This window comes from Drosophila yakuba, chromosome 3R, assembly GCF_016746365.2.
Source record: "Drosophila yakuba strain Tai18E2 chromosome 3R, Prin_Dyak_Tai18E2_2.1, whole genome shotgun sequence".
NCBI classification, from domain to species: Eukaryota; Metazoa; Arthropoda; class Insecta; order Diptera; family Drosophilidae; genus Drosophila; species Drosophila yakuba.
The window spans coordinates 3,626,271-3,649,126 of NC_052530.2; the positions used below are offsets into that span (position 1 = coordinate 3,626,271).

A 22,856-nucleotide genomic window follows, 5' to 3' on the forward strand; every position below is an offset into this window, starting at 1 on the left:
GCATCGAGCCAAAAATTTAATAGTAATACTGAAAGTTGATGAGAATGGTAAGTAGATATATAAAAGAAATATGCTTCGACGCATTATAACACCATTTCGCTTGAGGGGTACTGACTGATTTTTACAATCCTATCAAATCCAAATCCAAAAACTGGAACCATTACTGATTGCCCATGTGACTGTGTTTTGAAATTACCAAAACCACTCTACAAGAATTTCCCTACAAGTATTTTCTTCCCGTATGCACTGTGCTGTCCTACGAGTTCTGTGAATTTCGTAGTCCTTTGCGCTTGCATGCATGTATCCGTTAGCAGCAGGAAAACGTGCACACTCACAGCCCTCGCAGGGCACAAAGGTAAATATGTGTGCATATCTTCAGCGGGACTCTGCACATGTGTGAGCGTGTGGGGGTGGATGCGGAATGAATAATGACTGCCTTCACCCAACGCGTTTCAGCAGTTGAACATTTCAGCATTGGCAGGGCGCTCCAATGTCCTTACACAGACAGTCGTCCGCTTGCTCTGAAGGCCATGCACTCAGGCGAGGTCATAAATATGCGGCGCAGGGGAATGGAGGTGCCAGAACGAAAGGGAGAGTACTAAAACGTTATGTAAAGTGTGTTAGCCAGCTTTAAGCCTTTAATAACCTCTAATTATTTAATATTCTAAAACCTCTCACATAACCTGTAACTATTTATAAAAACTTAAAATACAGGGTTTTTTTCCGAGTGCCATCAGAAAAAGGACATTTGTATGGCGACCGCGTGCCACTTCCGCAAACTCATTCGCTTGTGGCTGGCTAGCTTTCTCTTTTGGGGTTTCGCTAGCTTGGCATTCATTCATAATTGCAGGATGCAGTTTTGAGCACCACCCAAACAGTCCTTCCTCTGCAGATATCCTTGAGTTGGCCCTAAAAAAATATTTGCACTCTCCCAGCTGTTTTATTTCCTCGAGCTTCTCCAGCTATGCTTTGCCACTTGTCGTCCTTTCACGTAATTCCAACGCACAAATGCCAACTATTTGGCACAATTAAGCCCGCGGACAGAAAGTGTGCGACGCTTAATTTAGTTACTCTTGGCCCAGACTGCGCTGTGCCAGTGTCCACTATCGTGCGAATGCAAATTGCGTTAACATATTTTAAGCGCCCAAAGGGCCAACCGGGCTTGGCGTATACGTAATGAAATTGACAGCGCAGAAAATCGGAAACTCTAGTTCTGCTGCACAAATTGAACTGACGACCCAGTGGCTAGATGTGCCTGTAATTTATGCCTCATATGGTGCTCTGTCTCCGCGATGCGGCCTTTGTTTCCCCTTGCAGGAAAGAAGGAGACAAGTGACACATAGATAGGGACGATCAGCCAGCTTATGCTCTGAAATTGACTCCATTGAGCCGCGAATTAAAGTGGCTTCCGAGTGACTTTCAGTGATCACCCCGTAGTCATTGGATACAGCTAAAAAGTTATCATAAATAGTGTTGACTTTACCCAAGCACTAAAAAAATGTCCAATAAATTATCTTATCTATTTTTCATAAAAAATCCAAATGGTATAAAGAGGAATAATATATATATATATTACTTGTGCAGTTATTGAAAGTCCCATTGGAAGTATTCATACTGTAATATTTATCATACCAAGGGATATGCCGATTGTACACATAAAACAGCGATCCCCTTATATTTCAAAGGCTTCCAGTTAAATAAGTTTGTAAAAAATGATTGTTTAAAGAGGCAGCTTGTTGGTAAATAACTTGCAGTCGAGTATAAGTATAAGTATAAATTGCCCAGTAGCTAAGTAGAAAGAACGGAATTCAGCCAAATTAAGGTGTCGGGAACACAGCGTAATTAAAATGTTTGTTAGATAACAAGGCCAATACATTAGATGATTCGTGTCCGAAGGATCGGCAAGAAAGTTACGCAGCTGCAGAGCTCAACGCATTATACTGTACTGAGGCAGGACCCTCAATTTTCTTGGCAGGAGGATTCAAGAGACTAAAGGAAGGCAAACAATCGGCTGCAGGATAATGGAGCACTCCGCTCGCCCACTGGCTTAATCTCTTGCATTAATGCCAGCCTTGACACAATCCGAACAATGAAATAAAGCAGTCACATTACCAGACTTAGCCAACGTTGTCATGACTCTTCCTGGATTTTCATTTTCAATTCTTTCTGCATATGCATACTGGGTCTTGTCAACTATTCCCAGAGTCTGAAGCTGCGCTTTGTAAGTAGAATAGAGAAGGCGGGGAAATAAAGAAATAAAATGAATAAGAAATAGCAAGAGCGCATTACAAGTGTATTTAATTGGAGACTTAGTTTGTCGCACTGCGCACTGTTTGCCCAGCGACAGTGGCTCCACCTGAGGGCGAGTGTTTGTCTGTCAGGCAACGGGTGAGCCAACTAGTTAGTTCGTTATGCATTTGAAGGTGATAATATTATTTGCTATCAGCACAGTCTTAACAAGGTAGTCTTTCAAGGTAGGGCAGCCCAGGCCACAGCAAGAACTGAGTTGCATTACATACTCTTACGTATGTGGAAAATAGCAGGAGAAAGTGGTTGACTAACATTGATTTGTTCTAGTCAACTTGGTTGATATATGTGGATTGAATACGTGACTTCGTTTCTATGCAAGATAATTGGGATATGATCGGAAATCATTTGATATGATTTAGTCAAGGTCTGCTTTCGAGATCAGTTAGTTTTATTTTTTTCTTCAGTCATCCTTCACTTCATAGGTAATCATTCGCTGTTCTGCAAACACGTACACTTTGCACCCTGAGTGCCTGTTAATGCGACAATTAATCAACGTATTAATAAACATGCCTGGCTAGTACTAAAAACAAATTTTAAGCGGAAATTGCTTTAGAATGCGAATGGGCCTTAGAATTTTACTATCCCACAAAGGGTCACGTGCCGTGTAATTAAAGGTGCGATCTGTGAGTAGATACAAGAATGGGTCATTGCATTACGACTTTGGCTTTTGGGTACAAATAATTGACTATAATTTTCGAAGCCCCAAAAAAAGCGAAGGAAGATGGACCTCACACGGAAACACACATACAAACCATTCACCAGAAGCGTTTTCGCCTAGGAAAAGGTCAGCTTCCTCTCCTTTTTTTCTGAATGAAAATGGCGTAACCAGCGAAAAGCTGTGTTCTCTACCACGGCTTTCATTTCCTTCTCTATCTATCGCCATCTCCGTACTCAGCTCTCTGGAGAGCTGTCTCGTTTCTCCCCACCCAGGAAAATATGAAAAATGCTGAAAAACAAAACCTTGTCAAGGACAAAGCACTCAACACGGCCAGCAAACAGCTGAGCTGCATTTTGTTGCTGTGTGCGTGCTTTCTTTCCCGCTCTCTCTCGCTCCTCCTTTTTTGTACTAAAATGAAATGTAGGGCCTGCGCATGTTAACTTAAAAGGTTTTCCCTAGGCTGTAAACTGCTCTGTGGTTTTCGCTGCTGTTGCTGCTAGCCTGCTCATTTCCACGTATCTATTGATTTTCGGCATTCGCCATCGGGCCAATACTGTGAGGCCTGACTACAAGGTCCGGAATCCAAAACGTAGATATAGAGAGTATATTTATTTTCTATGAGATGCTTGCTGTCTAACATAGTTTCGCCCGTTATTTCTAAATTTAAAGAGTATAACTTCCGATTGTACCAACCCCATATCTAAAATCTATACATGTTAAAGAAAACAACAGAGAACTTTATAGTCGAGTTGACCGACTATCTGATACCCGTTACTCAGGTAGTGGAAGTACGAAGCTTGTGGGCGTAGCAAATAAATTTTTGGCGAATAGAGAGATATAAGTTAACACAAGCCAACGAACTAGAACAGTTGGCTCAGTGTGCGAAATATAATATCAAAATGTAAAAGTGCTGACCCAGCATTGGGCCGGAAACCCGTGCGCAGCCGGCAAACACAGCATATTTGCGTGGCCGCTGCGAGTCTTTGTTAGCTTTAAGTTTCAGTTTGTTTTTGACATTAATAAAGAGCGGCTGCTCGTCAATCCTATTACTCCGACTGAACGTCGTAAAATATATTTGTTTTAATTACTCTGCCAGACCACAAGGCTGGCAGTTAAAAGAGGAAAGTTCCTCTCAACATAAAATCCGTGACTGCAGCGAGGATCCCCCAGCCACACTTACGTTAATTGGCGCTCAACTAGTGGTAAAAACCACCACCCACCACCACCACCATCACCAACACCGCCCACACAGCTTCTAAATTTGCGGCAAAGCAAAAGACAGCGGCGCGGGAAAAGTGAAGGGAATTAGTGATAAAATAACACACACACCGAAAAAAATCATGTGAGTGGGAACCGATGCTAAACGCATTTTAAGTCTGTTAATATTTTTATGTACCACAAACCGCTGCACAGAAGCGTTTTTTTTAATAAAGCAATTGTTAATCAACGCCAATGTTACAGTAAAAAAAAATTATTTTCAGCAGAAATTATTTCAAACAAAAAATTATTTCCAACAAAAGTTAATAAAAAGAAATTATTTTCAACAGAAATTATTTTGAACAAAAAATTATTTTCAACAGAAAATAATTTAAACAAAAAAATATATTTTCAGCAAAAATTATTATGAACAAAAACAAATTATTAATCCAGCAGATACACTAAAACGTGGTCTCATATCAGTGTGAATAAGAACAAAAATCATGTAATTATTTTTTACAACAGCGCATACGTTAGCTTTTCATTTTTTATTGTTGTTTTATGTTTCCATTCGATTCAAGCGTGACACTTGACGCTGCAGCCTTTGTCTTTATTTATTGTTTGTTTGTCTGTGGTCAACTGCTACCCACACAGGCAGTCTCTGCATGCCTAGGCGAATTAAAACGCTCATGCAGCCCGGGTTCTCACAATATAGGAATAAAAAACCATACTCCAGCGACTCAGAGTCCGACAGCGAAAATCTAGCTTCTTCTCTAAGACGTGTAACCGCGAATCCCCCCGAAATGTCGATAGATCCAGAACAACTCAAAGCTATAATACAGGCAATTGTGACCAACGCTTTAGCGGACGAGGCCGCCAAAAACCAACTCGTACAAAATGAACTGCGTCAGACAATTCAGGGACTGGCCAGCCAGTTGGCAGCAACACATGTCGCGCCCACCTCAGCTGTGGCCCCCGTAATTAAAGCCTACGAGCCCATAGACATAACTAATAATTCTCAATGTGGCGTGACTTTAGACGCCGTTAAATATTTGCCTGAATTCTCGGGGTCACAGGAATCATATGTTTCGTGGCGACAAGCGGCGATTGCTGCGTATCGCATATTTAAAAATTTCAACGGCACCTCTCGCCATTATGAGGCAGTGACAATTATTAGAAACAAAGTTAGGGGCGCGGCCGATAACGTTTTATCCTCGTTTGGCACTGTACTGAATTTCGATGCTATTATAAATCGGCTCGATTTCACTTACAGTGACAAGCGTCCAATGCATGTCATTGAACAGGACATGAGCACTTTAAGACAGGGACACAACATGACCCTGCTACAGTATTATGATGAGGTCGAGAAAAAACTCACCTTACTCACAAATAAAGCTCATATGTCTCACGAGCCATCGACGGCAAAAATATTGTGCGAAAAATTCCGAGAGGACGCCTTGCGTATTTTCATCTCGGGACTTAAACGCAGCCTCACTGATGTGCTTTTCGCGGCAAAGCCGAAAGACATGCCGTCAGCTCTGGCCTTAGCGCAAGAAGTGGAATCTAACCACGAGAGATATGTTTTTGCAGCCAGTTTTGCAAGAAGTCAAGAAGATAAAGATCGCAAACCTACTGCAAAAGCGCAGGGTCGTCAACTTGACAAGCACGACCACCATGACCCACAACCTAATAATACCAAAAACCCATATTTCAATAGGCAGCATAAGGCACAGGTTCACGCCGAACCGCAAAGTACCAAAAATTACAAGAACAACGGCACACCAGAACCTATGGAGGTCGATCCCTCATTTTCTAGAGTGCTGCAGCCGACCCAGGCAAACGCCTACCAGAACAGAAGACCAGCCACCTCTGAGCGCACAGGCGCCGTGAGGAAACAACAACAAATTAACTTCATTACGCGGAATACGGAAGAAAAGACAGGAGCGTATGCCGCCGCCGCCTCCAAAGCGGAATCAAAAATAGACGACGATGCCATCGCCGAGTATGATTCTGACTACGTCAATTTTTTAGGGGAAAATCCCTGTTACCCGTCATCAGACGAAGAGTAGCAGGGGTACCAATGAATTTCCTTTTAGACACCGGCGCGTCAAAAAATTTCATCCGACCTCGCAAAGAGCTAAAGGGTATCCGCCCGGTGGACTCTCCTTTCGAAATTCACTCAATTCACGGCACCACCACTGTTACAAAAAAATGCTTCGTCTCGATTTTTAATCTGAAAGCGACTTTTTTCATTTTACCAGATTTTACAACATTCGACGGGATAATCGGGGCCGATCTGTTAACACAGGCCGGCACATCACTTTGCCTCGCTTCCGCCCAGCTCAAATGGGGTAACGAAGTTGAGAAGATTTCATTCCATAAATGCACTGACGTCAACTTCACTAACGTGGAGTGCGCAGATGCACCACCTTTGGTGAAGAAGGCATTTCTGGGAATGATAAAGAGCCGAAAAAACGCCTTCGCAGATCCCAACGAGGCCCTGCCATATAACACATCGGTAGTGGCCACGATTAGGACGACTAGCGAAGAGCCCATTTACGCCAAATTATATCCATACCCCATGGGGGCAGCAGATTTCGTCAACAACGAAATCCAAGACCTGCTTAAAAATGGTATAATTCAAAGGTCGGTGTCTCCTTATAACAACCCAATATGGGTGGTTGATAAAAAAGGAACCGACGAGGCCGGCAATCAAAATAGACGATTAGTCATAGACTTTCGTAAGCTAAACGAAAGAACTATCCCAGACAAATACCCGATGCCAGATATCTCCATGATACTGGGCAACTTGGGCAAGGCCAAATTCTTTACGACATTGGACCTCAAGTCCGGGTATCACCAGATCGTCTTAGCGGAAAATGACCGCGAAAAAACTTCCTTCTCCGTAAGCGGAGGGAAGTACGAATTCAAGAGGCTTCCCTTTGGCTTGAGAAATGCTGCCAGCATCTTCCAGAGAGCCATTGATGACATTCTCAGAGAGCAAATCGGCAAGACTTGCTATGTCTACGTCGATGATGTAATAATCTTCTCAGAAAATGAGAATGCTCATGTCAAGCACGTGGATTGGGTTTTAAAAACCATAAGCGATGCAAATATGAGGGTCTCAGTAAAAAAGTCAAGTTTTTTTAAAAAAAGCGTAAACTTTCTTGGCTTTATAGTCACCAGTGATGGCACTACCACCGATCCAGAAAAGGTCAGGGCCATAAAAGAGTTCCCCGAACCAAAAACAATATTTGAGGTTAGATCATTCCTAGGTCTCGCGAGCTATTACAGATGCTTTATTAGGGACTTTGCAGCCATAGCAAGGCCTATTTCGGACATCTTAAAGGGCGAAAATGGAAGTGTAAGCAGACATAGATCGCGACACATCCAAGTACAATTCAATGAGGCGCAAAAAAATTCTTTCGAAAAACTGCGCAACATTTTGGCATCCGAAGATGTTATGCTCAGATACCCGGATTACAAGAAGCCATTCCATCTAACGACGGATGCTTCAGCCTACGGTATTGGAGCAGTGCTTTCACAAGAGAATCGTCCTATTACAATGATCTCGAGGACATTAAAAGATAGGGAAATAAACTACGCCACAAATGAAAGGGAATTATTAGCCATCGTTTGGGCGTTGGCCAAGCTGCGACACTATTTATATGCGGTGAAAGATATAACTATCTTCACTGACCATCAGCCATTGTCATTCTCGGTATCAGATTCTAACCCTAACGCGAAAATCAAAAGGTGGAAGGGTCGCATCGAGGAAACGGGTGCGAAGGTAGTCTATAAACCGGGAAAAGAAAATTTGGTTGCTGATGCCCTGTCTAGGCAGCAAATTAACGCCATAGAAGAACAGGATGCAGAATCATGCGTTGCGACCATTCACAGTGAGATTTCCCTCACTCACACCATAGAAACAACGGATAAGCCCCTAAATTGCTTCCAGAACCAACTAATTCTAGAAGAGGCCCGCTTTCCGCTAAAACGCTCTTTCGTTCTCTTTAAAAATAAGAAACGACATTCGATCAACTTCACCGACAAGAAGTCATTACTCGATGACCTTGCGGATGCAATAGTCCCCAAGGGCGTAAACGCCCTCCATTGCGATTTGCACACGCTAGCAACGGTGCAGGACGACTTAGTCCGGAGATTCCCGACTACAAAATTCTGGCACTGCAAAAACCGTGTTACAGACATTTTTGGGGTCGAAGAAAGAAGGGAAGTCATATTAGCAGAACACAATAGGGCCCACCGGTCGGCCCAAGAAAATGTGAAGCAGGTTCTCACAGAGTACTACTTCCCAAAAATGGCCAAACTGGCCAATGAAATTGTCCAAAACTGCAAAACGTGCGCGAAAGCTAAATATGATAGGCATCCGAAGAAACAAGAGATTGGCGAGTCACCGATTCCCTCTCATGTAGGAGAAATGCTACACATAGACATTTTCTCAACGGATAAAAAGTATTTCCTCACTTGCATCGACAAGTTTTCGAAATTCGCCGTCGTACAGCATGTGCCGTCAAGAACAATCGAGGATTTGAAACCAGCCTTATTACAGGTCATGAATTTCTTCCCAAAGGCCAAAGTGATTTACTGCGACAACGAGCCATCGCTAAATTCGCACACGATCACGGCCATGCTAGACAACCATTTTGGCGTCAGCATCACGAATGCGCCACCCCTTCACAGTGTCTCAAACGGGCAAGTGGAACGTTTTCACAGCACTCTACTAGAGCTCGCCAGGTGCCTAAAAATCGACAAGGGCATAAGTGATACTGTGGAAGTAATCTTGTTAGCCACTACCAGATATAACAAGTCAATCCATTCGGTCATCGATAAGAGGCCAGTCGACGCAATACAAGAATGCACGGACGACACACAAGAACGGATTGCTGACAAAATTAAGAATGCCCAAGACGCGCTAAGGTCTCGAGAGAATGCTTCTCGACAAAACAGAGTCTTCGAAGTGGGCGAAAAGGTTTTGGTCAAAACTAATAGAAGGCTCGGCAATAAACTCACTCCCTTGTGTGAGGAAAAAGCCATACAGGCAGACCTGGGGACCACGGTCCTCATTGAAGGGAGGGTGGTCCACAAGGACAACTTAAAATGACTCTCTCGCTTAATTTTAAATTTTTTATTATTACTACCTATCATCAGCCGTTTGGCAAACTTCCATTTAGTAGACATTAAGTCCGTTGCCAAAGGCACGATGTTTTAGTTTATTATAAAATTAATTGGTGATGGGATAAACCTCAGCGAACAAGAAAAAGCGACTAAAAGAATACATTTCCACAGGTGCAGAATTTTCATCCTCCTTTCACTGTCATTGGTGTCAGCGCACATCACTAACTATTCACAAGCAAGGTATATCCCCATCATAGATGGAGAGATCCTGGTGTGGGAGGAGCTCGCGTATGTGACCCACTCGGCAAATCTTTCGGAATACATGCGCGTAATAGAAGAAACAAGCAGCATGAACGAGATGTTTCCACAGTCTCATATGAGGAAATTGCTAGAAGTGGATACCTCGCACCTTCGGGACACGCTGGATTCGTTAAAAGTCCACCACAGAATCGCAAGGAGTTTAGATTTTCTGGGCTCAATGCTAAAGGTAGTAGCGGGGACGCCGGATGCCGGCGATCTAGAAAGAATAAGATTCACAGAGTGGCAGTTGACACAGTCAAACAATAGGCAAATCAAAATTAATACTAGAATACAAAGTCGAATCAACCAATTAACAACAACTGTAAATCAAATCTTGCAAACACATAAAAATACACAAATTGACACCGGCCATTTATATGAGACACTGCTGGCTAGGAATAGAATACTAATGATGGAGTTACAGAATTTAATGTTGGCTGTAACACTGGCGAAAAACAATATTGTCAGTCCAAATATCCTAGATCATGCAGACTTAAAATCAGTTTGGTTGAAAGAACCCACAGATACCCCCATAGGGGATCTTATGTCCGCATCGTCTGTAAAAATACTACAATCCTCTAACATGATACACTTTATTATCAAATTTCCCAAAATAAAATTGTCTTGTAAGAAGGTCACTATTTTCCCAGTAGCTTGCAAAGGAGTTATGCTGCGGATAACCGACAACATGGTAGCAAAGTGTGGAGAAGAAGTCCATAAAATCAAAAACTGCACCCCAACACCGGGGGCTACCTTTTGCCAACTATCAACGGAAAGCTCATGCGCCAGGGAACTACACACAGGCGTCATAGCGCATTGCGAGTCGCAACCAAGCGACCTACACCCGCTTACCCGCGTGGACGAGGGAATCATCATCATCAATGACCGGCCAGCCAGGGTCACGGTGGACAACGGAACAGAAGTCTACCTACGTGGCACTCATCTCATCACCTTCAATGATCGCGTCGTGATAAATGACACCACCTTTATAAATCACGACAAGGCCCAAATACGAGCTCCAGGGGTAGCGAGTTCCCCATCATTGAATATCACCGCCAACAGAGATATTCTGAGTCTCCCCTATCTTCACCAGCTGAGTGAACGTAACTTGGAGTTCATCAAAGAGTTCGGGAGAGAAATTGATACTAATCATTCACATCGCATAATATTTATCGCAGCAGCGATTTGTTGTGCATTGATTTGCATTGGTATCACCTGTCTACGGTTCCTCGGAGCGCGGAGATCTGCAATCCAATTAAACGGGATGATCGCCGAATTAGGACCAGCCGAGGACGGCCGTAATCTTGAAGGGGGAGTAGTTAACACAAGCCAACGAACTAGAACAGTTGGCTCAGTGTGCGAAATATAATATCAAAATGTAAAAGTGCTGACCCAGCATTGGGCCGGAAACCCGTGCGCAGCCGGCAAACACAGCATATTTGCGTGGCCGCTGCGAGTCTTTGTTAGCTTTAAGTTTCAGTTTGTTTTTGACATTAATAAAGAGCGGCTGCTCGTCAATCCTATTACTCCGACTGAACGTCGTAAAATATATTTGTTTTAATTACTCTGCCAGACCACAAGGCTGGCAGTTAAAAGAGGAAAGTTCCTCTCAACATAAAATCCGTGACTGCAGCGAGGATCCCCCCAGCCACACTTACGTTAATTTATATACAAGGCTAATCAAAATTAGAAAATATATCAAATCAATTTTCAAAAGTGTGGGCGTGGCAGTTTTGGGCGGGTTGTGGGCGTTAGGGTGGGCGTTGCAAATTTTTTTTTGGCAAATCGATCGAACTTACAATACTAATAAAAAATTAACAAACATCAAAACTTTTTTTAAAACTTTGCGTGAGTGGGCGTGGCAATTAGATTTTTGGCAAATCGATAGAAATTTGCAAGTTTAAAATAAAATTAAAACGATTTCAAACCAATTTTAAAAATTGTGCGTGTAGCAGTTTTGGCTGGTTTGTGGTCGTTTGAGTGGGCGTGACAACATGGCAACTATGTCTCTGAAGTCTGCCACTTAATCTCAACTTTCTAGCTTATATGTAGTTCCTGAGATCGCGACGTTCATACGGACAGACAAGGGGACGGACTGACGGATTAATTCAAAGATTTAAATAGGTTTAATTTGACTTTTTTATTTGGCAGTTTTGCTTAATAATTTCAGTCGATAAGCCAACGACCATAGCGTGCTCTTGCTTTATATTGTACATAATTTAAAGATTTTGTTTCATTTGTTTAATATATAAATTACATTTCTTTTTAATCTTAATAAGAGAACTGACTTTTTTTATTTACGTTACAGTTATTAAATTAAAATGTAGTTCTTAAAATAATATCTCTGCTACTTTACACCTTTAAAAAACAACAAAGAAGCCATTGGTAAATCGATCTATCTATAGAATTGGGTCTTACTCTTCACCCATTCCTTACATTGACGGATGATAATCATTGGCCCGGGTGAGGAGCCTTAGGAGCCCCCCTCAAATCAATCAAACTCCTTTGGGATACAATTTTCTTCTCTACAACAAGATATTCAATATGGTGCTTCGACAAGAAGATTTTGGCCCATTCGGGTCACAAAGATTACAAGAAGCGGAACTAGAGATACCGAGAGTAAAGTGGGAGTGGCAAGCAAATAGCAAAAATACGGCAGAAATATATAAAAAGACGAGAAGAAACGAGCAGCTGCGTGCGTGGCGCTCAAGGAAAAGAGCAAAAAACGGTGCAGCCGAAAAGGCCAAAACGAAATTAACAAAGTTGGGACACAAAACAAAACGCAAAACGCCAAGTGTGCGGCTATTAAATTTTGCAAGCAATTGACTTGACCAAAAGCAAATTGGAGGTGGCGTTTGGTAGTTGGTAGGTGGGTGGGCGCCGATAATCGATAAATGTTGTGAAAATTGTAGCGCTGGGAAATTCCTACACATATTGCAGCTGATGACAGAAATTTACAAAAAGTGAAAAAACGATGCGGTTCAAGTTTCAATGGCAGTCGATTGGTCGAGGTCAGGCCCATAAACGGATGGATTTCTATATCATGCGGTGGTGGTTACCTAGTAAAAGGAAAAGTAGGCATTAACCCAGTGATGAAGTGGGGCAATGAGAACTTTTAGAACTTATTTTACTTTCGATATTTCTGTGTATTAGAGGAAATAAACATGATTCTACATTTTATTTGGCTTACATTGCTTCGACTGGCTGCTTGGCTGATTTCTAAGTGGTTGTTTCTCAGTACTCTTTTGAGTAGTAACTTTCTCGTAATTGACACCGAAACAGCTACTGGGCTCGTACCCAATTGACTAAGCATAAAGAATATACCGAAATCGGGAAGTTGCTCTTCTATAATTTTTAGGAAATTTTTATATTTTAGCTGCGGTTGCTGTGAGTCGCACACACACACACATGAGCACTCTCTCGCACACTAACACAATCACTGAGATTTATGTAACACACAGCTGGGGAACCGAAAAAACTTTGCGAACTCAAGAATGAAACCCCGTGTTCTTTACTAAGCGTGTTTTGAGGTTATTGAGCTGGCATTTTGATTTTTTTTCTTGCAAAAATCTTGAGCGCTATTTCTTTGCTCTTTTTCTATGTTTTGATTTATATTTGTTAGCCTTTCTGATATAATCGGCAGGCGTTTCTGGTTGCTCAAACATCCACGCTCAAAGGTCCACGATGTACTGTCCTAACGGTATTTACGTCGCTTCAGCCAGCAGGGCCCAAATACATGGCTAAAAGAGAGAGCGAGAGAACTCTCTCTTCCTCGCTCTTTCGTGACCATCACTTTTTTTAGTCTAGCTCATTTAACAGAGCTTCTGCTCTGCTTCTTTTTAAAAATGATTTAATGATTTTTGTAATATTTGCTTCACAAATTTATGAGCGATCGGTAATTGTTACGGAAAGTACCTTGAGATTTGTGAAGGCAAATGGCAATTATAAGCCCTTTTCTTTCATTTTGCTTAATTCACCTAAAGATGTTAAGGCACGAAATGTCAATTATTGTACAATACTTATTCTTTATTTATTCTTTAGTTTACATTTTTAATCGATGTTCTGCAACTTTATTAAAATATATTTATTTTAAATGGGGAATTTTATTTAAATCATATCACATTCAAACACCGATGAACAACAAAAATATAATTGCTGTTCAAAACGTGTTCCCCACTTCTTCGCCATTATCAAGTGTCTGTAAAAGAGTATTGCATACTGCTAGGGCGCCTGTCGTGTCTAAAAGATCTACTGTAAACTTCAAAACTTATGGACGATTGTTGTTGCCATAAAACTTTCACTATCACGATTCTATAGGTATGCGCCATAAATTTAAGGCCCTCTTTCTCGCCTTGCCCCGTGAGCTTGCACAGTGCGCGCGCGCAGAGAGAGATAGCTTTTATTCTTCTTTTTGGCGGATGGCATGCCTTTGTGGCCACTTGGGGGCTTGTTTTCGGTTTTCAATGTTAAGTGCGTAGGAGGCGCTTCGAGTGAGAGTAACAGAATGGTAGGCAGGGGGGTGGCGGGACCAGGGACAACGGAGAGAATGCGCAACACCAGCGATAACGGCCATCGGAGGCGATAACAGAGACCCAGACAGGCGAAAAGGGGAAAAGTGATGGCAGAGGATAAAAAGGCGTGTGGCAAAGCTGAGCGGGCTCACCAGCCGAATTTCAAGTCGACAATTCTTGGTTTTTGCCATATCCTATAGTTGCAATCAAGGCAAATATGTTTTATATGATTTTTGAATTGTTGCCGAGAATCGTGTTTCTGCGATTATAAATATGAGTATTTGGTAAATGGTTTTTAGTTTCTAGCCAACGTCCTTTTCCGAATATTAAAACCTCTCAAAAGTTTTCTAATCGTTCTGCAAGTTTCTTAATGATATTTGACCACGTTGGTTATAGAGTTTTAAGCTTTCCAGTCGCTCGTGCGTATACACAACGTACTTTTCGTTCAAAATGTTGCTGAAAAAGTAAAAGGCGACCCACTCGCAAACAAACAAAAATTGGAGTATTCAAACATTTCGTTTCAATCTTTTAGTCACTTAAGTATCGAGTCTGTTCCCAGTTTAAAGCGCATTAAACTTTGGCCGCTGTTGATTAAAATGAATCGATAAGGGCTAACGGACGCAAAACTATATACTCGTATGTACATATATTTCTTATTTGTGTTATCGAACGATTACTAAACACATACACATCAATGCATGGAGAAAAGGAGATTTTCCTTTAAAAAAAAACAATATAATTCATTTTTAGATTTATTTGCAGTAATACCCAACTGTATTAAATGCCGCTTGGCTGGCAATTTCTTGCCAGATTACAGAATTCTGCTTGGTTGTCCTAGAATATTTTCCTGTACCTAGGCGGATTTATATATGTACATAGATCTCTAAAAAAGCGTAATGGGTATTATTAATAGTGTAAATGTAAATCGTTGGTCACAAAGGAAGCGCAATACAAAAGGATACGATGAATACACGGATGAGCCACCGCTTAGCAATGGAATTCGGGAGGGAAAGACCTTCGAGCAGCGACACTTCCATATATGTATGGGTATTTGTTATGCGCGGAGAGAGTTTGGCGTTAACGCTTTAAGGGTAAATCAATAAACGCACAGAGCGGAAATAATCAACACCTGTAAGGGATAATTGATATGATATTATGTTGACACAGCAGGTGCAGTGCAGGTAAGACGTTCGTTGTAAAACAATATAACCAATAAGACTAACCTCTAGATAAACATTTGGTTCTTTATCAAAACTTCAGGTATTTTTTCTCAATTGCTAATTAAGAATTACAGTGTTGTACTCTGTGATACGTCCTTTTGCAAGAAAACTATGTTGTGCCAATATGACATCGTGAACAGTGTGCTATTCATATTCAATATGCATTTTATTTACATAGACGGGTCTTAAAAGATTGCTGTACAAATAAGTACTAAATTTTCAATTAGGAACAGTTGACACAAGCCAAAATTAAAGTGCATCGAATCAAAACTGGGTTGTTCCAGTATTTGTATCGTAAATGACATGAAATGACTAAATCGACTCTTCTCTTCAGATGGTGTATCTTTTCAGTGATTTCATGCTGGCGCAACATTGCTCATCAGAAGAACGAGTATCCTTGTTTCCATTTCTTATTTGTGCAAAATGGTTACAAGGACAAACCGATTACGAGAATCTATAAACGACTTTACGCTGGGTAGGGTCTTGCTAACACTTTGACCTTACGGGGCTCACAATCAGTTTGGGTTACGGGGATGGGAAGAAGGCGGTTGATGAGGACAAGGCCCGGAGGATGAGCAGACAAAGCGTTGACAATGTCCCAAACAAAAGAAACACAAAACAGACTAGCAGATAATGGACTTGACGATATTGTGCCAGCAAGGGAGCGGAAACCGCGAGCAATGGCAATTTGTATTTACATAGCTTGTATGGTCGGGATAAGCTCCTTTGTTTTATGCATGCAAACAAAAACAAGAGAGGACGCTTTAGTCGAGTTTCCCGACTATCTGATACCCGTTACTCAGCTAGTGCAAGTACGAAGGAGAGTCTTCCACACTGACAGTTTTTGGTGGTTTGTGGGCGTTAGAGTGGGCGTGGCAAAAAGTTTTTTGGCAAATCGATAGAAATTTACAAGACTAATACAATAATGAAAAAATATAAAAACATTTTTTAAAAGTGTGGGCGTGGCAGCTTTGGGCGGTTTCTGGGCGTCGGAGTGGGCGTGGCAAAAGTTTTTTGGCAAATCGATAGAAATTTATAAGACTAATGAAAAATGAAAAAATATCAACACATTGTGGGCGTGGCAAAAAGTTTTTTGGCAGATCGATAAAAATTTATAAGACTAATAAAAAAATGAAAAAATATCAAAACATTTTTCAAAATTGTGGGCAATGCAGTTTTTGGCTGTTTGTGGGCGTTAGAGTGGGCGTGGCAACATGAATCAACAAACTTGCGCTGCGTCTATGTCTCTGGAGACTGTATGCCTAATATCAACTTTCTAGCTTTTATAGTTCCTGAGATCTCGACGTCCATACGGACAGACAGACGGACATGGCCAGATCGACTCGGCTATTGATCCTGATCAAAAATATATATACTTTCAATGGTCGGAAACGCTCCCTCCTGCCTGTTACATACTTTTTAACGAATCTAGTATACCCTTTTACTCTACGAGTAACGGGTATAACAATCGGAAGGACTGGGAAGCACCTTTCGTGTAATGCGAGTGACGCTCTACGGCTGCATCTGCAAGGATACTTTCTTACTGCCAAACTTGCATGGGTTACCTTCTTTTGGATGGCAGTTCAAAGATATCGGCCTTCTACGCTCAGGCTAAATGCATTTTTCAAATTACAATCAATCTTAACCAGTTTATTTCTTAGAAGAAAAGTAACAAGAGCACTCTATGAGCTCTTAGGAGCGATAGAAACCTACACATGCCTTTCACCTCAGTATTTGTTAAGATCTACATTAAATAGATACATCACCCCTTCTATTGGACTTACCGGGATCGGAATACACCTTAAAAATATAAATACAAAAAAAATGTTTGAAGGCATTTGTGTGCGTTTTTAGGTTGGTTGAAATCTGCAAAATACTGCAATTAAGAAAAGTTAGATTGCTAGGTTAATAGTTAGGTTGGTCTGAACTAAGACGGCTTTATATACGCCCCCCATATTGCTCCTTTGCTGCACTGCATTAAACCTGACTGCTCCTTTGCTGCACTGCATTAAACCTGACTAGTCTATGCGGAATGAAAGCCATTCCCAGTGGTACTTAATATGAAAGCTTAGAAGTACCCTGAGTTTAAATAATTTTAATTTGATGGTTTGCTGTTTGGGTCTTCAATAAGAATTCAACTTAGTTATAAATTACTATAATTATTATAATTATTACTATTAGTTCAGTAGTACGAAGCTGCAGCAGTCAAGACCCGTAAGCACACTACAGCTCCGAGTGGGCGTACTCCTCGTGCGTTGAGCTTTTTTCCTTGGTCACGATGAAGAGTCCCTCCGCAGTGGTCCAGCGTGTCCCGTGCTGCGGTTTGTGGACGCCAACGATTTCCATTTGGCCGGAGATGGGTCTGCCGTAAGAGCGGCCGGACATGCCTAGGTACATGCCGGTGTCAATGTGGCGCAGTCTCACGTGGGCGCTCCGCATCCAGTTCTCGTTGGAGCAGACCACCTCCCAATGGTCGCCGGTGTCCCCGAGTCCATCCGTTCCGTAGGCGGACACCTCCTGCTCACCAGAAAGCGGTGAAGAAAAGTGGTGCGAGTGCAGGTTCTTCTTAGTGGAAAGGTGCTCCAGTCGGACGGTGGATCCGCAGGTGATGGGCTCGCCCCTTTCGCACATCTCGCCGGTTTGCGCCTTTATCACCCAGTGGCTGTTCACGTCCTCCTTCTGCTCCACGCCCGTCACCGATTGCTGCCCGGATCCGGATCCGTACTTGACGTCGTGGGAGTGCAGGCGGAAGGAGTAGTCCGAGTTAAGTAGCTTCAGGATGGAGCCACAGGTGACCACGTTGGATTCCGTGGCTGTTTTCAGCAGGGACAAGATGGAGTACGAAGATAAACATTACTGATAGCCACGAAAGGCTCAGAAAGAGGGGCGGCCAATCACAGAAGACCACATAGACGCGACCTTTCTTGAAGTCGAAACTTACCGGCACCGCTGGGAATTCTGACCACCAACAAAAGTCCTGCGAGAAGTATTGCGTGATGCATAGTGTCCCGTTCTAGTTATCCTATCCTAACCCTTGGACTTAAGTCAGCCAATATGTGCCGGTTGTGTGCAATTACGGTTGAAATCCGTGTTGAACACGCAAACAATTGGTTCTTTGACAGTACAGGTGTGACCAGACGGCAGTAAAATCTGTTTTATGGATTCACCACATACTAATAATACTGTATACATGGCGCTGAAAGTATTTACATAAACGCTTTAAACTTTTAGTATCTAATAAATGTTGGGAAGAGGAAAAATATTGGTAGTCAACAGTTCACGAATTTAAAATCTCTGTTTTGATCCTATTTTGAGAGACTGGAATCTATTTCTTGATTAATTCAAAATTTATTCATGTTTTATCGTAAAGCGAATAAATCTTTATTAAATATGTTTTTTAAAAGTTCTTTTAAAACTATATGTATCAAAATAAACTAGTTCAGAAAAAGAATGTTCGTTAGTATTTTCTATACACTAGTCAAGTGCGGTCACTCTGCGAAATTGCAAAGTAATTTTATACAATAAAAGGCAAGAAAACTGAGGAAAATTAAATTTAAAGAAAAATTAATGGCACACAAGCGCCTCTTCGTCTACGCTGTGCTACTGGCGATATGTTATTTGGTTGGCGTGACATGGGTAAGATGATTGGCCACATCCCGTGACTGCCCCACTAATCCGGTTGCATTCCCTCCTTCACCCCCTGCGCAAAAAAAAACAATCAACAAAGGCTGAGACTGCGGCGCAGACACTGCCAGTGATCGGCACAAACAGCAATAGTAATGTCAGCCAGATAGGCGCTTCACCTGTTCCAGTGGCTGCAACTGCAGCTCCAGCGGTCGCAGTAACACCAGCCCAGCAAGATCCAGCACCCACTGCGGGCTCTCCGCCTAAAATCATCGGCCAGCCTGAGCGCACTGCTCTTGGCCAGAGTTCTTCCAATTCAAGCAGCACAACCGATTGGTAAGTGCTGGTGCACCATCAAAAATCGCAATCTAGAAACTTACAGCCAGGTCCATTGTAATATTTATTATGATCACAATACAAAATGTAGTTTTAATCGTGCAATCTCTTTTATCAAAGTTGATTTTTCTACTTTGCAATACGATTAGTATTTAAAAAATTAATAATTTAAGGTGTGCTTTAATTTACGTGGCTTGCCAAAAATTACATATTTCAAAATTTTACCTTACAATTAAAACTTTAAAAATTACCTAACATTGATAAGTAGCCATGATTCGTAACACTAAACATTGTTCTACTATTAATATGGAGTTCATTTTTCTTAATCATCTGCTAAACATGACCATTTTAGCGTCTGTGCCGGTGCCCTGTTGCCACGCTTGGATGCCAATGGCAAGGAACTACCCATCTGTGCCGAGTGCAAGTGCTCCCATGTGGCGAGAAATACAACGCTGATAAAGGTTGGCCATTCGAATGTGCAAATCCATCCGTAATTAACTAGCGCTCTCCTCTATCCAGGTCGTGGTCATTATTGTGATTTGGATCATCTCCCTTTTAGTGATATACATGCTCTTCCTGATGTGCCTGGACCCGTTGCTGAACAAGCGAGTGAAGGCAAACTACCAGGAGCACACCAACGAAGATGTACATAACAAGAATTATAGATACAAGGGCATTCAGTATAGCCTCCTAGTTACAGCCCAAGGCGAAGATGATGAAGATAACGATGTTGATGCCGATGCGGCTCAACTAGTTGGCAATAAAGAAGCACCACTCTTTTAAATAGATTTTAATTTCCACAACCCCCTTTGTTTCATTTTATGTTTTAGATTTCATTAACTTCTTAACCAACACCGTCAATTCATTAAGACACTAACCACATAGCCAGATCTTGGACCACCTTGACTAATTCCAAATTTCTCCACCCCTTTCTAACCAGGACGAACCAGCCCCGCCTTTGCCCTCCGTTAACAACCAGGAGCTCAGTGCCAGAGCCAATGTCCTTAATCGTGTGGGCCATCAGCAGGACAAGTGGAAACGGCAGGTGCGCGAGCAGAGACGCCACATCTACGACAGGCACACTATGCTTAATTAACAAGGGGGTCAGTTTGCAGCTGGAAGAGATTGGAAGGAGCATGGGCGACTTAAGACACGTATTCCAAGCAGTTATCCTTAGCAAAATTCGCCTTTGTATCAAATTGATTATCTGTATATTTAGCCAGATTTTATGTTAATTAAATTATGTAACCAGAATATGATTAACAAGTTAGTTGTGGGAGGAATGAGCCAACAAATGAAATTAAATGTTCTTCAATATTTTCCGAATAAAATCTTTAAATGATAATAATAGATGTGTTTAATTTGGGTTGAGGAACCTTCATTTTAATCTGCATTGTTAAAACATAGATAGCTTTTATTTAAGGACTAAAATTTCGAACGTTAAGACGTACGACTCTAAGTTACAGGAAGAATCTGTCCTAGAACTGAAGTTTTGAACCCGTTTGCTGTTCCCAATGGTAAGTCCAAGGTAGATTTGGAATTACGGCCTAAACTAGGAGGCAACTGATTATTTCTATCAGCACAGTTTAACGCAGCTCCAAAACGATAGAAATAGTTTCTATCACATCAAATAATTAACATATTAAATATATATATAATTTTCAGCCGCATTTATTTTTAATCAATCATGTACTTAGAGAAGTGTGTTTTTATCCAAAACCGCCGGGCTAGACATAAACTAAGTTTATTCAGAATCTAGTATCCCTTTATGGTTTCGGCAAACGTCCAGTTTTCGTTAACCTGGAAGGGCCCCTCCACGCCGCATCCGTTGAGGCTGCATACGCCCACAGTGTATTGGGAAATGTTACGAGTATCGCGGTAGTATAGCACCTCCATGCATGTGCGAATCTAAAATAGAAAGAAAATGGTTAATGAAATCCATTTATGATTACTAATTATAAATCAAACGCAGACACATTTTGTAGAAACGCATGGAATCCCTAAACTATGTTTCGGAGTTCGGAATTACTTACCAGTTCAGCAGCTTCTACAACGGTAAAGTCTCTATCCTTGGGCTTCTTCTCACGAACCAGCGGAATGGCCAGATGGCGAGCAAAACCAGTGGCCACCACGTAGTCTTCGTGGGAGCGTCCACGAAGATCCACGTTGGCCAGGTACGGAGTTCCCTCGTTGTCCACGCCACCGACCACCACGTCAATGTAGAGGGGGTTCATGCGGGATCGACGGTTGTAGAGGACACGAGTCATCCAACTGGCCAAGGACTTGGGCTTCATCTCAATGTTGTCGTCGCAGCACTGGTCCTCGATCATCTTCTGGTCGATGTTGCGCTTGATTGACTGGATGTCAGCGAAGTCGCCGCTACCGCCGAGCAGTATGTTCTTGTTGATCTTGAAGACGCGCTCAATGTTTTGGTAGCGGGCCAGGGATCCGTAGGACACCAGGGTGTCGGCGGCGAGCATCACGCCTTCATCGTAGCGAATGCCCAAAACAGAGGAACCCGTGGTGATGGCAGCACTGCGGAATAAGTAAAGGGGTATAAACAAGTGGTACCACTAGAACTTATCCTCAGTCCCTACGTGCTGTGCTTGGTTCCATAGGGTCCCACTGTGGTCAGTTCCCGCGGCAGCTGCTGGACCGGCATCTGTCCGCCAGTAAACTTGTAGAACTCGCCGGGAGCGGGTCCGTTTTGCCACAGAGGCTGCGCCAGGCTGTTGTAGTTGTTCAACATGGTAATTTATTTTAGGACTGGTTTAATGCAAAAGTTTTAAATGTTTGTCGCTGCCGGAGAATGACGGGCACAAATAAAATACAGAGTCAGCGCAGTGTGGACAGACTTCGTGCAGCCGGCAATACCACTGTCGGCAAACCGTACCTAAAAATACCGGACATACGAATGCTGGATCTAATGCTAGCTTGGTCACATCCTTTTAAATTTATTTCAGTTATTATACCCGTTACTCCTAGAATAATAAGGCATATTAGATTCGTTAAAAAGTGTGTAACAGGTGGGACGAAGCGTTTCCAACCTATGAAGTATATATATTCTTGATCAGGATAATAGCGGAGTCGATCATACGATTTCCGTCTGTCCGTCCGCATGAACGTCAATTCTTAGCAATTGACAGTAAACGTGGCAGCATCAGTTAACAAACTTGCGCTGCGTATATGTCTCCGGAATCTGCTTGCAAAATCCCAACTTTCTAGCTTTTATAGTTCCTGAGATCAGGAACGGACAGACTTGGCCAGATCTTCCCTGCTATTGATCCTAATCAAGAATATATACGGAAAGGAGGAAACGCTTCCTTCTGTCTTTTACATACTTTTCAACGTACTACTCTGCGAGTAACGGGTATATTAATGGGCTGTCTGTAATCGGTATTTTTTAAAATTAAACGATTCATGCAGACCCCTTACAATTTGGTATTTTCTACTCCTTAAAACATATGTACATATGTTGGTCAAAATTTAATGAAACATAAAATAGCTGTTATTTGTTTTTGGGGCGTTCCATGGTCAATGGAGTCAGAGAAAGCAATAAATGTA

General features: G+C 42.1%; 4 protein-coding genes across 12 annotated transcripts in view; 1 reads left to right on the forward strand and 3 right to left on the reverse strand.

Moving 5' to 3' along the window:
- Positions 1–13,287, reverse strand: part of LOC6535385 (TLD domain-containing protein 2) — an 84,470-nt gene extending 71,183 nt beyond the window's left edge. For 7 of the 9 annotated variants that reach the window (XM_039375572.2, XM_015191621.3, XM_039375571.2 and 4 more), the window contains exon 1: positions 12,792–13,287. Coding sequence is in view for 2 of the 9 variants with exons in the window: in XM_039375574.2 (XP_039231508.1) it covers positions 12,792–12,793 (2 nt within the window). In the remaining 7 variants the exon portion in view is untranslated. The remainder of the gene's footprint in view (positions 1–12,791) is intronic. The other 2 variants (XM_039375574.2, XM_015191644.3) reach the window with 1 other exon arrangement.
- Positions 13,288–17,407: 4,120 nt separating this feature from the next.
- Positions 17,408–18,476, reverse strand: LOC6535388 (stromal cell-derived factor 2). Its single transcript, XM_002096002.4, has 2 exons — positions 18,274–18,476; positions 17,408–18,145 (listed from the first exon to the last, which is right to left on the reverse strand). The coding sequence occupies exons 1-2, from the start codon at positions 18,332–18,334 to the stop codon at positions 17,556–17,558; spliced, it is 651 nt and encodes a 216-aa protein (XP_002096038.1). The 5' UTR covers positions 18,335–18,476; the 3' UTR covers positions 17,408–17,555.
- A 325-nt stretch (positions 18,477–18,801) lies between these two features.
- On the forward strand, positions 18,802–20,546 carry LOC6535389 (uncharacterized protein CG1161). Its single transcript, XM_002096003.4, has 5 exons — positions 18,802–18,968; positions 19,060–19,292; positions 19,645–19,753; positions 19,812–19,937; positions 20,233–20,546. The coding sequence occupies exons 1-5, from the start codon at positions 18,900–18,902 to the stop codon at positions 20,386–20,388; spliced, it is 693 nt and encodes a 230-aa protein (XP_002096039.2). The 5' UTR covers positions 18,802–18,899; the 3' UTR covers positions 20,389–20,546.
- A 401-nt stretch (positions 20,547–20,947) lies between these two features.
- LOC6535390 (proteasome subunit beta type-4) lies at positions 20,948–22,145 on the reverse strand. The gene is made up of 3 exons (XM_002096004.4): positions 21,890–22,145; positions 21,326–21,827; positions 20,948–21,200 (listed from the first exon to the last, which is right to left on the reverse strand). Exons 1-3 carry the CDS (start codon positions 22,039–22,041, stop codon positions 21,048–21,050), a joined length of 807 nt encoding a protein of 268 aa, XP_002096040.1. The 5' UTR covers positions 22,042–22,145; the 3' UTR covers positions 20,948–21,047.
- Between the last annotated feature and the right edge of the window lie 711 nt (positions 22,146–22,856).

Coding starts and splice junctions, on each gene's coding strand:
- LOC6535388 (XM_002096002.4), bottom strand. CDS start 18,334: ATGCATCACGCAATACTTCTCGCAGGACTTTTGTTGGTGGTCAGAATT. Junction 18,146..18,273: donor CAGAATTCCCAGCGGTGCCG/GTAAGTTTCGAC, acceptor TGCTGAAAACAG/CCACGGAATCCAACGTGGTC.
- LOC6535389 (XM_002096003.4), top strand. CDS start 18,900: ATGGCACACAAGCGCCTCTTCGTCTACGCTGTGCTACTGGCGATATGT. Junction 19,293..19,644: donor TCAAGCAGCACAACCGATTG/GTAAGTGCTGGT, acceptor TGACCATTTTAG/CGTCTGTGCCGGTGCCCTGT. Junction 19,754..19,811: donor GAAATACAACGCTGATAAAG/GTTGGCCATTCG, acceptor TCCTCTATCCAG/GTCGTGGTCATTATTGTGAT.
- LOC6535390 (XM_002096004.4), bottom strand. CDS start 22,041: ATGTTGAACAACTACAACAGCCTGGCGCAGCCTCTGTGGCAAAACGGA. Junction 21,828..21,889: donor TATGGAACCAAGCACAGCAC/GTAGGGACTGAG, acceptor CTTATTCCGCAG/TGCTGCCATCACCACGGGTT. Junction 21,201..21,325: donor TTGTAGAAGCTGCTGAACTG/GTAAGTAATTCC, acceptor TTTCTATTTTAG/ATTCGCACATGCATGGAGGT.